Raw genomic sequence first — 17,424 nt, forward strand, 5'->3', positions numbered from 1 at the left:
GCCCGGGGGGATGCGGCGGAGCGGGCCGGCGGGAGGCGTAGAGCCGTGTCGAGAGGGAGCGCCGAGCGCTCGTCGCCGCCGCTGCCACCGGCGGGGCTCGGCCGCCGCCTGCAGCTCCGGGCGGCGGCGCTGCTGAGCCCGCGGTGCCCGCGCGCCGCCGCCGCCTCCCCGCTCCTCGCCCAGCGCTCCGGCCGCGCAGCGCCAGGCCGCGGCCGCCTTCCCCCGGCGCCTCCCGGGCGGCCGCGGGAGGCAGCGGGGGCGCGATGGCGTCCTACGTGGATAACAGCTTCCGCCAGGCGGTGATGAAGAACCCGGCGGAGCGGAGCCCCCAGGTAAGCGCCCCTTCCCCGCGGAGCCCGCGGCTCCCGCCCGCGGCCGGGGGGGCCGCCCGCCGCCCGCCCCGCGCAGCCCCGGCCGGAGCGCCACGGCCCCGCTGCGGGGCGGCGCGGCCAGGGCTGCCCCGCTCCCGGCCCCCGCCAAGCTCCCCAGCGCTGCATTCCCGGCCCGCGGCTCCCGGGAAGGGAGGCGCGCATGAACGCGACAACTTTCATCCTACTCCCTAATTTTGGGGGAAGGAGAGGGAGAAACGCCAGCTGGGTTTGTTTTGAAGGTGGCTTCCGGTAAAAAGAAAATGAACTTAGAGTATGATTTTTCGGAGGTGGTTTTTTTATTTCTCTCTCTCTTTTTTTTTTTTTTTTTTTTTTTTTTTTTTTTTTTTTTTTTGTCTCTGTGTGCGAGTGTGTGTATTTTGTTATTGCCCTGGAGTACGGGTGGCTCGGGATTTGAATTCAGTCCCTACTTTTACATAGCTGGCTGGAGCTGGCAGCGCTGTTTCATAATGTAGGGGCTGAGGTCAGTGGTATTCTTGGCAAGTCCTTGCTCTCCAAAGTAGGGTGAAATCCTTACACAATGGCACCAGGCAGGAATTTTTTAGATACCTGCGCCGGGCTCCTGGAGCCCTTTTTGTCAGAGGAGTGTGTGAGTTGAAGCTGTTTGTAAGCGTAGTTGCGCTTAGAGAGGCTGGGAAAGGTTAAGCTGGGGACTGGAGTGCGTACAGAAACATTTTGACTTAACATGACCTGAAAAACAACTAAACTGAATGAGTTCCTTCTGCTCCCGAACGGTTGCTGCAGTGGCTGTTGCTGCCAACTGTCTGAAGACTAATAAGCTTTACACTGATCCCCACATCAAGCCGCGGTTCAATAGCTAATGATACAAGGAGTTACTTTGCTTGGAGTTGTAATGCCATCTGTCCTATTTTCTAAAGGCTTGTCCTGCTCTCTGAGCAGTCCCTGTGTTCGGGTTCTGGGGAAAAGATGCTGTTATTGATTATTTTGGCAGGCGTCTGACTGGCTGGTGATGATTTCAAATTGGGGCAAAGAGGAAACCTTGACTTTTGGTCAGCACCCATAAGTCATTCCTCCTACTATAGATACGTCATTGTGGTAATGTTATTTTTATCCCGGTGCTCGTGGAATATGTGTGAGAAAATGAAACTTTGCATGGAAAAACATACTGACTGCATAGGGACCGTATGTGGCATGCCTTTTTGGCAACTCTGTTTTTGTTTTTTTCTTCTTCTTCTTTTTTCTTTCTTTTTTTTTTTTTTTAAATAAAAAAAAAGGAAGCTGCTTCTGAAACATGTTTTTGTGGTGCTAAACTTGTTTCTCTGTCCTTGTTTGACCTTTTCCAAATGTCTGTTTGCCTTCAGTGCTGGACCCAGCCCTTCAGTGTGTTGTGAAAGCTGAAGGAGGCTGAGTGCTCTCTCCTGGGGAAGACAGTCTTCTGCAAACTTGTAGTGAGGTTGCTTGACTTGGTAGAGGCGTAGATTCCAACTGGGAGAGCCTACCAGCAGTGTCCAGCCTCAGGATATGGTTTTTGAAGCACGGTGGGGTGCTCAGGAGGAGAGAAGAAATGCTCAGAAACCACTAGGTCAGGCTGTGGGGCCACCAGGCTGGGTTTTGGGGGATGATGCTTCCCCTGTGGCATGATCTGTGCCATGTGAACTGTTAAACTTTGTCATGCCCTTGCTATTTGGCCTCGCTGTCTAGAAGGGATAATAAGGAAACACAAAAAGGCAGAAAGTAAGAAATGACGCAGTGAAGAATCCTGCCTGAATGCAGGGATAAAGGCCAGTGAAGGGCATGGAGCTGAGAGCTAAATTGGGAACACCAGGGTTGTGTTAGTGCTGTAAAACTTCCCGAATCAGCACACCGGCAGCCTGCTGTGGCAATCACTTCAGGAAAAGAAGCCCACCCTTAAATCCATGAAACTGACACTGGCCCGAAATAATCCACATATAAGACCAGATAGGTGGGAAATCTAATGTGTTGTTAGGACTGGAAATACTTGAAACTGGTGGTGCCCTCCTGTTGCTGCTGGGGAGACTGGGCTTGCAGCAGAAAACTTGGTTGATGTTTTTGTAAATGGCTCATGTTGAATTGTGTGTGTTCGTTTTCTACTGTTGGTTCTCTGTTCAGGAAGTTTGATTTTATTTTACAACAGTATTGGAATTTGAAAGAAATATGCTTATGCACATCAGCTTTCATTATTACGCAAAAAGGAAAAAATATATAGAAGGTACAAAGACTTTGTTTTTCCTTCTTCTCTTAAAGTAACTTATTGCCTCTTTACTTGTATTTTCCTGTCCTTGCTATGCTATCTCCAAAAGATAGCTACTTAATTTTGGCTTTTGGGAAGTCATGAGGCTTCTTTAAAGTTGAGAGAGGGTTGGAAAGAAAAAATATATTTATCATATTTATGTCAGTACAGGAAATAGTAAGAGAAGTATGTTAGTAACATATTTTCTTGTTTCTTGCATTAACAAACTCTTTGGGGCTCAGCTTCCCCTAAGTCACGATGAGGTAAATATCTGTTTGACGTTGCTGTTCACCCTGGACTGTCAGGGTGCAAATTTGGCACCGTGCCTTCACTGCAGGCTCAGAGGACAGGAGTGACAAAGTGATAGCCAGTATGCACAACTTTGAGAAGTAGGTTTGATAAACATTGTTGGGGAAAGCAAACTTAACTTGGCATGAACTTTTGTAATGCAGAAATCTCTGGGTAATTTTGAAGTGGATTGATTTTTTTTTTTTTTTCCCCTTGAGGTAAACAGTGTATTCTGCAATTGCTTTCGTAAATTTATAACCTTATAGCTCTTTGGTATATCCTCCTTTACAGAGTGTTCCTGAATTTTGTGAATCACGTCTCAATATATTTTTGGCTAAAGAAAATGAAAAATAAAATAAAAGTATATATATGGCCTGTACTTTAATATGCCTATTGTGTAACTCTTCTCTTTAATTGATGTATTAAACTATTCATTTTCTCTTTGAAGACATGAACTAGGAAGTTAATGTAACTACTTTGGGGAATCTAACTTTTAAATGTTCATAAATTACAAATGGTTTTATGCCCTTGAGCTGTAAGTAATAGCAATCTATTTCTTCTCCCTCCTAACGTCCTCTGGTGTGGACTGTTATAGCTTTAAGTCTTTACAAGACTAGTTCTTTTTGGCCATTTTAGAAAGCATGCAGTTTTATACTGGTGTAGCTTGGTCTGAAAAAAATTTGCTTTTGTTTTCAAACAAGAGAAACTGAGCCCTAGTCTTTCTTTATGCTAACAACTTATTTGCATGGCATGGTATGTGAAGAGCTAGTTGCTTTAGAAACTGCATACTGTTCAATGTTTTGATGCCATGTGGTGGCGATGGCAGGAGGAAATTTTTTGAATGTGTGCCTTATATATGTTAGATGCCGAAGGTTTGCTTCTGGAAACTGCTGGTGTGGTACATGAAGGCAGTTCAGTACATCAGTACAGGAGAGCAGAGATGTAACAGCATCGGACCAGGTCTTCTGGGCAGAGAGGCGAGCTGTGCAGTAGCCCTTAGTTTGATACTAATGCGTCATTTCATGTCAGAAGACATCTAAACAGGATGCTGTTGTTGAGCAGATACTCCCTTCTTGAACACTTGAGAGGAAAAATGGTTTAATTATAGGATGTACCTATGCTTTTTCCAAATAAATGTTCAGCTTGTTCCCCAGTTGTGTTATTTTTATACTTGTAACCAGTGATAGCATGATTGTGTGCAATCTTCAGATAAGCCAGAAACGAACATTTCCTTCTTGCTACAGTGCTCTCTTAAAAAATAAATACAAGGCTGTGTAGTTTAATGGAATCAAAGAAACTAAGCATTTTATATGTGAGTCTAGCAAAAGAATATTTAGTCTTTAAATTCAGGCTGATTGTGTGACTGTATATCAAATACACTAAATACTAAAATGTTCTTTTTCAAAAGAGCTTATTTGGGATTTCTTTCCTTTGGGGAAAAAAAATATTTTGGAGCTTGTGTTTTGCTTTCAGATTTTCTTCACTGTCAGCATGGTATTTTGTTGCCATCTTTTTGGGGTGAGCATTTACAGAGGAGGATAACCCCCGTTATCAGGCTGCTAACAGCAGTATAATGCTGAGAACTGGTTTTGTTGCTAAATTCTTCTCCTGCTCCTTGGTAGCTCTGAGAAGTGAAGGACTGTGACAGCTGATGCCTGGTATTTGGCTGTATTGCGCTGATACAGTGGTCTTTCCATGATGCATCTCAGGGCTTTGTTATGTGGTTATTCAGGAGCAGCCTTACTTTGCAAGGTTGGACATTCTGTTTCTTTCTGGGGAGCCCATTTGGCCAACAAAATTAGATTCCTAACTGTGCTTCCCATGGTGGTGGTCAGGTTTTCAGCTGACTGCAGTGACTGATTCTGAAGTGGGGTCATGAGCCTGGTGTGTTTTGTGTCAATGTTGGGACCATCATTAATAATGCAGCTTAATGAAGAAAGGTTGTTGCTGGTTCTTGATCTGGGCTTTTTTCTTGCTCATCAGTGGGCTTCAAGTAGGATGGCCATCGTAAAGTCAGCTGTAAGGCTAGTTGGTCTGAACAACAACAAAAAACACCCCACAACAAATCTTAGACGCAGTAGGGTTTTGGAAACTTGTTCAAAATAGTTAGCATACCCTGAATGCGTCTGAAAAACTGTAGGTTAAGTGGTGTCTTGGGCTCTTGGGCTGTAAGTAGGGGAGGTGGATACAGGTGAGACAAGCTACAATAGACTATCTAGAGACCTTTAAGCATAGGGATTTTTCCTGCTCTATTTCATAAAAACCAAAGGAGCTATTGGGAAAAAGTGAGACCTTTACCTGACAAAGCAAGCAATTTATTACAGAAGTAATACAAGAGAATGTATTTTGGAAGTAAGTGTACATTTTTTTTTCTCTTAATGTTTTTCTCAAGCTAGTATTACTATGCAGCATTATTTCATGCCCAGCAAACTTACTTGTATGAATATATCTTTTTGTGGCTGATAAGTAAAGCTGAAAATCCTTGCATAGCTCAGATTTTCTTGTGAACTCTCTAATCTCAGTCTATTGAAACAGCCCTGGAATGTTTGATACTGAACTTGTGGTGTCAATTTTCATGTAATTTTCAAAGCTAAGGGTACGTACTGAAATTGACTGCTTAGTATCCTGTTTGTTTTGAAAGAGATTATGCTTATTTCCCAGTCTTTCTAATGGGGGGGGGGTGTGTGTGTGTGTGTATTTTCCCATAGCCACTCATATGTTCATGGCTAAGAGCTTTGAAAATGGCAAGAGTGTTGACTTTTTAATTTCTTTTGCAGTAGTTCTCCCCTGTCATAGGGCTAATACTTTCTGCATTAGTAGATTTCTGTATCTTTTAAGCATATGAGTTTTGCCAGCTCTTGCAAAGACCTTGGTATGATCCGGAAGCCTTCACCTGTAGCATAGAAATAGCTGAGTTGAAGCCTTATCCTAAACACTTGTGTGCTTTCTCATTGTATCAGAAGATTGCGGCTCGGTTAGCTGTGCGTATCTGAGCCGGTCTGAAGCTGGGAAAGTGAGGGTTTAACTGTAGCGCTGATAAGCTCTGTGCAATTTCCTTCTTGATTAATTATCTGTTTGGTAGAGTTTACTTTTGATTTCTGCCCTGCAGTGGCTGCAGAAGTGTTTGCCCTGGGTTTGGGCTGAATATGTTCCTGTGAGCAGGTTTTTGTCAGCCTTTGTAGACACAGTCTCTTTCCTGGACCTGAAATTGGGAGCCTTTCCATGGCATTTTTGCCTAGGAAATGTACTGAAGTGAGCAGTGCTGGGCCCAAAGCCCAGGGATCTTCTACTCAGTCCAAGCTTGTTTTGTCCACTTGCTTCCTGAGGTGCTGTTCAGACATCAGAGCATGTGTCTGTACCGTGGTGCCAAAGGGCTGGGACCTTCCCACCCATCCTCACCCACCCACTGGTGCATGGCGTGTAGCCCGTGGTGCTGCAGGAGGGGCTTTGGTGGAGGAGGATTATTGTAAAGCAAGACTTGCTGGGGACAGGCTTGCTCTTCTGGCAAAACTAGTAACGAGCAAAATCATCTCTTGGGCTTCTGAGACCAAAAGGGCTGATAGCTCTTTCATGTCTTGGGTGTAGAAGTGTAGGTCAGCAGAAGTAAAGGGCACACAAGCATTTTCCCAAGATTGTGTTTTTCTTTAGTAAGAAGTTGGAGTCTCCTGTGGGTTATCTGTTTATTCACAGAGAACCCTTGGTACCTGAGGAAAAAAAAAGATAATTTAAGTGTAACCTGTAAAGATGATTCATTTATTTTGCGCTTATTGCAATATCCCTTAGCTAAGTTGTTTTTTTTAATAAGTTATTGTTTCTTGATATCATTGTTTTAAAAAGCCTGTATGCGTACAAGTTTTTAAAGTCTATGCTTATGCAAATTACTGAGTAGCAACTACTAGCAATAGCTAGCTATTCCTTCTGTTGAACTACTGATCTGATTTTAATATTTTTTCTCTAAATCAGAATGTTGCTGCTTAATCTGTTAGCATGTTTCAAGAATAACTGTATGTACACTGAACAGTCATTGTAAGAACTTTGACTTCCTCATTGAGGGTTTTTTGTATCCTCATGAGAAAATATATTTTGGCTTGTGTTTTGGGAACTTTCCCACAGTAGGAGATCTAATTTTTGCGAGGTATTGTTTGGGAATTCAAAAGGAGCACTGGCAGAAAGATAGCTCTACAAAGATGCTTTGTGAAGGGCAGCTGAGCCTGCGCGCCTTGGTTGCTGCAGCCAGTGTTGCAGATTTAATTTGCTGGGTATATTTTGCATGAAGGGGTGTATTTGAATAAGTCTCAAAATGGAATTGGTGCTCTGCTTCCCTTTTTCTGAAGTTGGTGGAGTTGGCCACTTTTCTTGAAAAGGGAGAGAGAGGAGCCCTACTGCAGTGCTTTTCTTATAGCTTTGTTTGCAGTTAAAATTAGCTATTTGTTCTCTCTGGGTATCTCTGTTACGCCCATAGAGCAGTAGATGTGTTTCTTTGTGTGTCTCTGTCTTGTCTGACCTGAGTAAGAGTGATTAAATATTTGATTTAGAGCAGTTCTAAGGAATTCTAGTCAACAATAAAGAGCAGCATGCATATCATTACTTGAGCAAAACACTGAAGGAATAAGAAAATTAAAATATTTAAATATTTTTAGCAGGGGGGAAAAGGGCATGAGTTTGCTTTTCAGCACTTATAAAAATTGAAGGAATATTCTGATATTAATATTTCTGTGGGCAGCATGATTTTCCTATTTTTCCTCTTACTTTTGTGTATTCTGATGAACACGAACCACACAATGAAACAGCATCTGGTTTCAATGTAAATTACCTGGGAATGGGTATTAAGTTTCCTGGAAGACACATTTGTGGAGCTTGCCTGTTGTTGACTGTCTTTACTGGGCTGTTTGTTTCTGTTTGCTTGCTTTTTGTATGTCTTAGAGTTAAAATAAACTTTTCTTAATAAAAACATCTATTACTTAGTCGTTTTGGGTTTCTAAAAGAGAAGGTGGTTCCTGTTACCTGGGGATTGTTTGCTTAGTCGTTTGTTGTTTTGTTTTTTAATTTATATTTGCAGTTCTGTTGTTAGGGATATTGTCTATTGTTAGGGATACTGGTCTCCTGTCTTTATTTTACTTTTACTGTTGGGAAAAAAATATTGATACAGCCTTTTGCATCTGAAAAGTCATTCACATTAGTCATTCACACTTTTTGCCCTGTTATGCAAAAAATAACTCAAATCGTAGAGGGGTGAGAAAGAATGTTACACAAATGTGGTTTGTAAGCAGTTGATGGGAAAACAAGGCTGTACCACCAATATCTGCTTGAGGTTTCTCTTGCTGAAACCAGAGGCTAAATCTTTTGTGGTACACAGTATTTCCTTAGCAGCAAAACTAGTTGTAGTGGGTTGATGCTGGCTGGATGCCAGGCACCCACCAAAGCTGCTTACTCACTTTGTTTCCCCTGCTGATGTTCTCTGCTGCCTCATTCCTGCCCGTCCAACTGTTTGCGAGGCTACAATAAGCACGGCATAAGTGGTACAATCCTGTTAGCTGAACAGAAGAAAAGGATCTTAATTTTGAGATATAGTGTAGTAGGGTTTTTGCTTTCTAAAATTTAAGTGACCCAGTTTGGTTAAGAGTATGGCTTCAAATGTTTATGTTGGTGCAGCTGAAGGTGCGAAGACCTGTGATACAAGAGATTGAAAATAAATGCTTATGGCTGTGTGTGGGAACCTCTGAAACAGCTTAACCTCTCCCAGAGGTGCTCCATATTCAAACACTGTCTAGAAGTATTAAAAAAGTAAACTGGATGTAATGTTATGACATTATTTATTCTTGATGAATTTCCTAAAATGAGATTTTTTTTTTTTTTAACTTAAGAGGCACGTGTGTGAGATGCTTCTTAAGAGAGATCTTCTATTTTTGTTTGTTCTGAGGTTTAACGTCAAAAGAAACTTTGGTAGGAATTTTCTTGCTCTAAGATTTTTCCCTGGTGGAATATAGCAATGGTAAGATGCCTGGGTTTTAATGCTACCTTTATATTCATTGAAATGGGTAGGGGAAATGCTACGGCCTGGGGTTTGTTTTTGTATTGTTATATTGAATCTTGTCTGTATTTACATTGGTTTGTTATATAGTAGTTGAAAATTGTATGCTGGTGGGCTCTCTTCCTGGGGGCAAAACAAAGAAGTGACACTTAATTTTATTGGCATGCAAGTTAAAAGATGTACACATTTTTCCATTTGGTATGTGAAGTCTGTTGGGACGTACCTAAAATATGTATCCTCATTTGTTTTTGTTTTGACTTTGAGGTAAGTGCTTAATCTCCTCAGGAAGCCATTCCCTTGCCCACACAGAGCATTTCCTCACAATACGTGACCTTGCAGAAGTCAGTTACACATTGCATTATGTGAGTAACCAGCGCTCAATTGAATGGTTCTGCCGAGTTTTGCTATTTGTCAGAAGACATGTCAGAGTACACAGCCTACATGGCAGTAAATATTTAGATACATTTTGAACTGAGAGGCTTGTCTGTGCAGTATTACAGCCTTCTTTTGTCCTTTGCTAGTGGTGCTGTGGGTGTTCAAAATGAATTCCCTCACCCGTGCTGTGGGACAGGCAGGCGCTGCCAGAACACAGCACCCCATTGCTGACTCCTACTTGCGTGCAGTAGCTCTGCCAGTTTTTGAAGGTGCCACAGATGGGCTTTGGTTTAAATACCTATGTCAATATTTCAAAGTTGTGGCATTTTATTGTGTTCATGGATGGTGGTGCTGTATGTTGAAATAGCTTTGAACTTTATATGCTGTCAACTGCAAAATTAAAATGTAGTTGTTCTTACCTCGTGATCTCAACCCGTGGTCTTTACCTTTTGTGCCTCCAATTCCCCTTTCCATCCTGCCACAAGGGAGGGGAAGGGGAGAGTGAGTAAGCCCTATCTGTTTTGGAATGTTTGCATAAGAACACTAAATTGAGGAATACTATTCCTAAACCACAACAGGAGTTCTCCTGTGGAATTGTTCTTCAACTCTGGAGGAACCACAGTCTCCAAAAAGTGTCAAAAACTGGAAGAAGAAAGCAGGTGTTGAATGGTGCCAAAGCCAAGGTGTGCAAAGGCGTGTGATGTGGTGGGACTTTGATCCCAGTAGCTAAATTCCTAAAAAGATGCTGAAAGCTGAAGTGATGTAGTTGATCGTGAAACATTTGGTGATTTCCTGTTGAGGATGGCTGATAACCAGCAGTTTCACCAATGAAGGCAGTAAGCGGCCCATCAATTGAAATTGTATTATCTTAAGAAAAACAGTAAGTGGGAGTGTAGTTCATAGATGATGCTCTGAGTATGAATCAAGAAATAAGATTTTGCACCGGTTAATGATGAGTGGTGTTTAGGTGGTGTCTCCCTTGAAGCTTGATTAGTGCAGTAACTAAGTAGCTTGAATATATTCACTGCTGAGGAGCTGGTAAGCAGAGGGTAAACACTCCCAGTGAGGCAGTTTTCACTCTGAGTTACAGGGAAGTTGTTGTGAGGGTCTGTCTGAGTTGTGTTTTGTGTTCTCCACTGATCTTATGGTACACATGGCTGCATAGCACATCAGATTTGTTGTGGTTCTTCAGTGGATTTGTTACAAATTTGTACAAAGCACAATAGGTCAGACCTCTGTGTGAATGGCCCACAGTGGTCTGATCGGAAGACTGAGGTATTTCACATGTGCCGTAGATACAAAAAGGCAAGTGGCTCCGCCAGCTACATGCTGACCGGGAACAGGCGCTCGTTGGAACGAGGGTAATTGCGTTTCCGTCCTTGTCACGCTTCTCCCTTACTGCTGAAAGCTGCTAATTGGCGCCCAGGCCTTGTTTTAATTCAAGATGACTTAGTTGGAAGATGCCAACTCCTTGGTCGTAGGCCACTGAACAGCTATCAGATGGCAGCATAATTCCAGCTCAGCTGTTAAAAATGGCTTGAGGTAACAGTGCCAAGGGAAGGGTGGTAGTTGTTTTAGCTCTGTTGTAGGTGTTTGCCAAGGTGGAAGAGAGGAGTATATTCCATCTCTGCTGTGTTTTAGACAGCCATTTATTTTAGTGCTATTAGCTTGTATTTTACCAGACTGAGTATTGATAGATGTCTGGTCCGCACTAGCCCTAAATCCTTTTTAAGAATCCTGTTCAACTTTAATTTAAGAAGAGTTTTAGAGTAATATCACTTTAGTAGTTGAAAAACTTCTAGGCTACAGGATATTGCTGAAAAACGTGATTGATGCAATGTGTGACACAAAGGGGGGAAAACGCGCTCTTATCTTTGTAAAATGGTTCTAAAAAGCCATTTTAACAAAGAAAATGGAATTTTGGGATAGAATACTTCTTCTTGAAGTATGTTTTTCAATGTCCAGGCAAATTATGAGTTGTCCTCTTTTCTCATAGTCATTCTTTGTATTTAGCCTTGTGCTATGGTTTAACCTCTGTCTTATTAATTTGATGTCCTGTAGTTTCTCCTTTCTAAACCCTTTCTGGAGTGCTTTTTGAATTTTGTGCCTTAGTCATTACTTCAGGTATTTTTTGTACTAGGTGAGCACTTAGAACAGGGTGATTTGGCTAATAATTTATTTGACATTTATTTATTTCTAGGTGGGAAAGAAACTCTCTTTTATTTATAAATTGCAATAGAGTTTACCTTGCACAGGTTATTTTTCACTTCTGAAACAAAATGTACAAATACTTTTGAGTCTGTCATCATCAGAATTGTCATATGTCAAATTTCTGCCTTTACCCGTTTTGATAAGCGAACACTGTTGTTTAAGGTCTGATGTTCTTACGTGAATGTGCATTTTCTATGAATTTAAAATTGAAGAGAAAATAATGGCACTTTCTTACAATCCATCTTGTCTTGATTGTAAATGAACATTTAGCCATGACGAAGGTAACGCGGTTTATGGTGACACAACCTACATAAATCCAGTTGGATTTGCTGTTGACATTGGCCCCCATTCCAGCATGCGAGTTACCTTACATTTCTTTTGAACAAAGGAGGTCTGTCTGAAACAGGTGCTCTAATGGTTACTCTGGCCTTCATAAATAGCTTTTAGGTGAAGTATTGCTTCTGTTAACCATGAGTAACTTCACAAGGCATCTTGGTTTACTGCATGAAGTTTCCATTTTATATTAAAAAAAAAAATGGCCACAGCTTTATGATGTTTGGTGCCTCATAAGTTGCTGCTTATTTTTAGAGCAAACTTATCACAATTTGTCAGCCAAATATTGGCCTGTCCCCTCTGCTATTAGGTAGCTGCTGAAATGCCATTCTCAAGATAACTTTGCCTACCCTGGTTGTTCCAGGGTAGTCTAAGTTTCAAAAGGAAATAATCTAAAACTTGCCAACTCTGCAGAACACATAAAATAGTAGGAGAAGGGCTTATTAAATTTGAGAATCATATCATAATTCGTTAAACTTAATGAAACAAAATGGTTTTGAGAGGCTGTGGTAAATTACCTGAGTGTATTGAAAAGTTTGAATGTTACTTATAAACACTAGTAAAGAATAGTTTTAAATTGGTTGTAAAATGAGCCCGGAGATAATGAAGAAATAGCCGGCCCAGTCTCTAGGCTGGTGAGACACGGCTGCTTAGACACTGTGCATTGCTTTAGGAAAACTGTGTCACAGTTTCTTTTAAGGAGAAAGGAAAGTTCTGCTTTAAACAAGTGACATTTGATATCTTACTTGATTTCTTTTCCTGTTTCTTCTATTTATAGATGTCTTCAGTTTGGGATTTATCTGAAAGCTAAAGTCAGGAAGTGCCTTCCTCCAAAAATGCTACTTGTTGTGGTTTTCTGGCATGTCCTGTCCCCTCTCCTTCCCAAAAGGAGCTGTACAGAAAGTATTTTTCCACAATGAAACACAGATCTTCAGCTCTGCAGTGTCATGCTGTGACTCTGGCATACGCTGGTTCACCTCTGAAACCAAAACTTTTAAAAATCATCTCTTGGTGTCCACAACATGTACGTGACTGATTAAAACACAAAAGACAGTAACTGCTTCAGCTTCTTTCAATTATTTCTCATTTTAATAGAGTCTACATGTGGAATGGGATGTGGAGGCAAAGGAGCATAGGCTGCATCCTATTTGGTAGGACTCATTTCCCATTTAGATTTTCATATGACCTTAATGACTTTGCTTTAGATAGGGATACATTTATACTCAGGGGAGGTGCTCATCTGTTCCCTGCTTCTACCAACCATGTAAGGTCTTGGAGGGTCTTAAATATGAAAGGTCCTTCCACCTCCTTTCACCTTGGAGGTCATGGAAATAACAAGCAAATGGTCATTAATCATGTACTTTTTTGTGAGTTCTGGTGTATGTTTGTCTCCCCAATTTAAAACCAAAAGGCTTAACCACTTAAACTAGTCCTCTGAGAGAGTACAGCAGTCATGAGGGCAGCAAGTATGTTGGGAGTGCAGTGAAGGCTTTTGACGAAACTTTTTTCCAGAGTCAGGGTTTAGTGCAAGGTCTTAAATTCAGGATTGTTTTCTCACAAACAGCCCTATTTAGTCATTCAAGTTAGCACTATTGTTTATGCAGCAGTACAACTGAACTTGTATGCTTGTGGTATGACCACTTAGCAAGCATGCCCTGTAAAGTACATCTGAGGAATAAATAAGAAACTTAAAATGAAGTTATATTTGAAGGCATGATTAAAGTCTTTAACAAAACGAGGGTCACGCACCCAGGTCGTCTTGTGATGTTCCCCTTTTAAAATTTATTTAAACCTATGTTACTTATTGAAAACTCTGATGGCAAGTAACTCCTTTCTGGAGTATGGGTTTGACAGTATGTTATGTAGTCTATAATGACTACTTTGTCATCTGACTTGGTTTTTATGTTGTTTTGTACTTCCATATGCAGCAAACTATATTTAGAATCAGGACTGTCAGCAGTAGTTGAACATTCTGTTTAACTTCATATTTGTGTATCTGTTTTTTGTATAGCTTTTCGTAATGGGCCTGATTAGTGTTTAATACTTTGCATTTGCTTTGGGAGACTTTGCAATGCATTGTCTTCAGCAGGTTTCAGGAAAACAAACGGTGAGTTTAATTGTCGCTGTTAAATTGTCTCATCCTCAGTGTGCAGTGCCAGTAGAAAGAGGCTTATGAAGCAAGCTCTGTATGTCTGAAAGTTTTCATAGCTGTTGAAATTCAAAGTACTGAACAGAATGTTCTAAATTCATTCTAGAAAGTAGCGTGGCACTTCTTAGGAAACAATCACAAACAAAATATTTTTCTATATTGACCCTGTTTTTAACCTTTCTGGTGCCCTGATAACTGGGATATCAGTTTTTAATTCTGTATTTAAGTAACAGAGGGGATAAAACCCCAAGTGTCATATGAGTTCCAGTAATCAGAGGTTTTGTGAACCAGTAGGCTTGTTCCTTTTTTTTTGTCCATAATATTCTATGGACTCTGCAGACAGAGAGTAACTTTTTGTTTTTACAATTTTTCTTTTGCTTTCAAGTACTCACCATAATAATTAGGCTGCTTTCATGTTTTTCTTCTATTCCAAATGCTAACTGTTTAAAATAACAGGGACCTACAGCTATGACAAAAAGAACCCTTTAACATCTACCTAACTTCTGTCTTGTCTTCCAGCTGTAAATTGTTGAGGGATGGTAAACATCTTTTTAAGAATTTTGCTGTCTGCTAAAAGTTGGCCTGGAAACGACTGGAAGTTAGTTTCATGTTAAAATGAGTGATTCTGTATTCCATTTAATGAATGGATTTTTTAACTTTAAGGCTATGTGTTGTGTGCTGAAGATGATCAGTTTTGCGTCTGTTACCGGGTTTCTTATCTGCTGTTTAGTATCTGCTGTCTAAAACATCAGAATGGACATTTGTTTTTCAAGATGGATGTGTGGGTTTGTATTTTTTCTTTTCCCAGAAGAAAATGACAAAATAGTGTCTGTAAGGAGTGAAAAATGACCAAGTAGTGTCTGTAGATGATCTATGACCGCCTCCAGTGACAGACCATCAGACGTGGTGGTCTGCAGGCAGCACCACGGTGTTCAGCAGCGGCTCCTTGGCGTTGAGTCATTTCAGCAAATTCCAGCTCTAAGGACAGCATGGCCCTGCAGTGCCTGCATTGCAGCTTCTCTGGAAGGATAACCTGCTCAGAGTACACTTACAAAACTTGGAGATGCTGCAATCATGAGTCATTTAGAAAATTTTAGTTAGGAGCCTGCTGTTCAGGGACAAACACTTACATGCAGTAGCTTTTCAAATGGATTCTAACTTAATTCATTTATAAATTCTTTACTTTGACAATACTAAAAGGAAATTATTCCTGGGGGATTAATTTACCATTTTAATTAATCTTCTCAGAAGATCTTCTGTGAAGTTCTTGCTAAAGGTCTTTCCTGTAATTAAAAAAGTCTGAACTAACTAACCAACCAACTAACCAACAAACAAACACAAAAAGGAAAAGAAGAAAAACCACAAAAGGGATCTCTTCGTGTAAATAGGTGATGTGTAAGACCACCTGCTAACCAGAAAATTGTCTTTTGATCTGAGACAGATAAAGAAAATAGTGAGAACCTTCCAGGTAGGTGTGAGATAATGACCTGATAAGAAGCCAGATGCAGTAAAAATGGTTGCACTAGTTAATACAACATCGCACGCACAGTGGGTCATCTTTTGTGCGTTTCAGCTTGCATATCATACCACTATAACCCAATTTTGTGTCTTTGAGGAGCAGAAGGCTTTTTTTCCTTTTTTCAGCTGAGAATCTCCCAGTTACTATCAACTGTAATTTTAAATTTTTTCAACCCCTGTTGCTCTTCTCATTCTACTGTTTTATGCCCTCTGCTCTTCTTATTCTTTTCATAGTTGCAGTCTTTCTGCGTGTGGAACTTTATTTCTGACTGGTTTGTCCTGCTAGGACTCAGCTTTCTAAAATTGCAACATTATTCACTTTGGTAATGAACAATGCAAGAAAAATGCTTTAAGGGGTGAAAGGAATTCAGCCTGTCATAAGCACTAAAGCATACTTGCTCCTTATGGACAGATTCCTCCTTCAGCCTAAAAGCTATATGAGATTTATAAATCCATATAGTGTCAAAATCTGAAGGGTAGTTTAGCAATTGCCCTGACATCTCTTAGTATGCTGAAATTAAAAACAAAACAAAACTACTTTTTTTTTTTTTTCTTAGCTTGTTACTTATGACATTGCTATTTAATCAATAGTTTGTAGTTTACATTTGTTTTTTATTAAAAAATAAAGTTTCCAGTAACAACAACACGATTCTGAAATGACATACTTTAGAAATGGTTTCTGATTGTGTTTATATTAAAAAAAAAATACTCTATTCAAACATCTGTTTGCACTTGGATAAAATTAAGAAAATGACCTTTCTGTTCCGTGGGGTGTGTGCTGTTTCTTTGGTTTTGTTTTATTTTGCATTATGAATAAATGTGTTAGGGCAACTGGGACTAACACAGCTACACTGAAATGGTATTGCTTGGCAGTGTGGAATGTTTGAAACAGCAGGAATATGCTCTATATGTTCACTTGTGGAGAGTTTTTTGTTATTCTCTTCTCATGATGCTGTCTTCAGTTAGTGTGAGTTATAGTAACTATTAATACAGACCTAGCATTTCATAATCATGCTCAGTTTGAACAAATAAAGTATGTGTTTCAGAAAGGAAACAAAACATCTCCACTTTGTGTAGGAGGACTATAAAGTACCTTAAATGAATGTAAGAATGAGAATGTACTTTCCAGATGATTATTTCATATTTGGAATTGTGGGTAGCAGTTTGTTGGTCTTTCCCCATGTCTGTTAAAAGATGTAATCTGGAAAATCAGCTGACACCTAAATTATTCAAATGCCATATTCCAGCTTTAAAAGTATAGATGGCATCCGGAATCAAGTATTATTAATTTTTAGTAGAACCCTGGAGGAATTTAGTTGGGTTTCCAAATAGTTTTGAGAAATAAAGCTTTATCTTGTAGATTTTCTGTGAGCTGCTGCTTGTTTGACAAAGTAGGGGTGGGAAAAATTGTGGATTTGTATACTAAGAAATGCTTTAATAGTCAGTGTTAGAATGGAAGGTAAAGATATATTTTTTTGTGTGTAAACATATGTTTATGCCAGGCTGCTTTGCTGTCTACTGCCATTAGAGCTGGGACATCAAGCTGAGGACCTGAGTGCTCTTTTTTCCAGATAATTTGACTTCTTGTAAATAAACTCTGGCGTGGATTTTTGTGTCCAGCTCCTCTGAGCATCTTTGGAAGTTAGAATACTTCCAGTGATAGCAATGTAGAGAAAAAAAATCTTTTGGTGTTTTTGTGCTCTGACTTGTCTGTAATTGCTACGCTGTGGACAGCTGAAAGATGTTGCCTGTTTCAGAAGGCAGATCTTAAGGCTTTTTTTGTGATAGGCTGCTGTTTGGAGTCTCCTCATGGCTCTTTAGCTGAGTAATTTCAAAATTAGTTTTAAAATACCACAATACCTTTATCTACCCCGTCTGACTGCCACCCATGTGCACTTATTTTCAGGAGAAACACACC

General features: G+C 40.4%; 1 protein-coding gene across 5 annotated transcripts in view; it reads left to right on the top strand.

The window, feature by feature from the left end:
- Positions 1 to 212: 212 nt before the first annotated feature.
- The window catches only part of RAPGEF2 (Rap guanine nucleotide exchange factor 2), a 184,289-nt gene continuing 167,077 nt past the window's right edge, over positions 213 to 17,424 (top strand). For 4 of the 5 annotated variants that reach the window (XM_040063645.2, XM_040063648.2, XM_040063646.2 and 1 more), the window contains exon 1: positions 213 to 332. In XM_040063645.2, coding sequence (XP_039919579.1) covers positions 264 to 332 — 69 coding nt within the window. In that variant the 5' untranslated portion in view covers positions 213 to 263. Of the gene's footprint in view, positions 333 to 8,863; positions 8,882 to 17,424 lie in introns of those variants that run through there. The other variant, XM_040063647.2, reaches the window with a different exon arrangement.

Source organism: Hirundo rustica, chromosome 5, assembly GCF_015227805.2.
Source record: "Hirundo rustica isolate bHirRus1 chromosome 5, bHirRus1.pri.v3, whole genome shotgun sequence".
Classification (NCBI taxonomy): domain Eukaryota; kingdom Metazoa; phylum Chordata; class Aves; order Passeriformes; family Hirundinidae; genus Hirundo; species Hirundo rustica.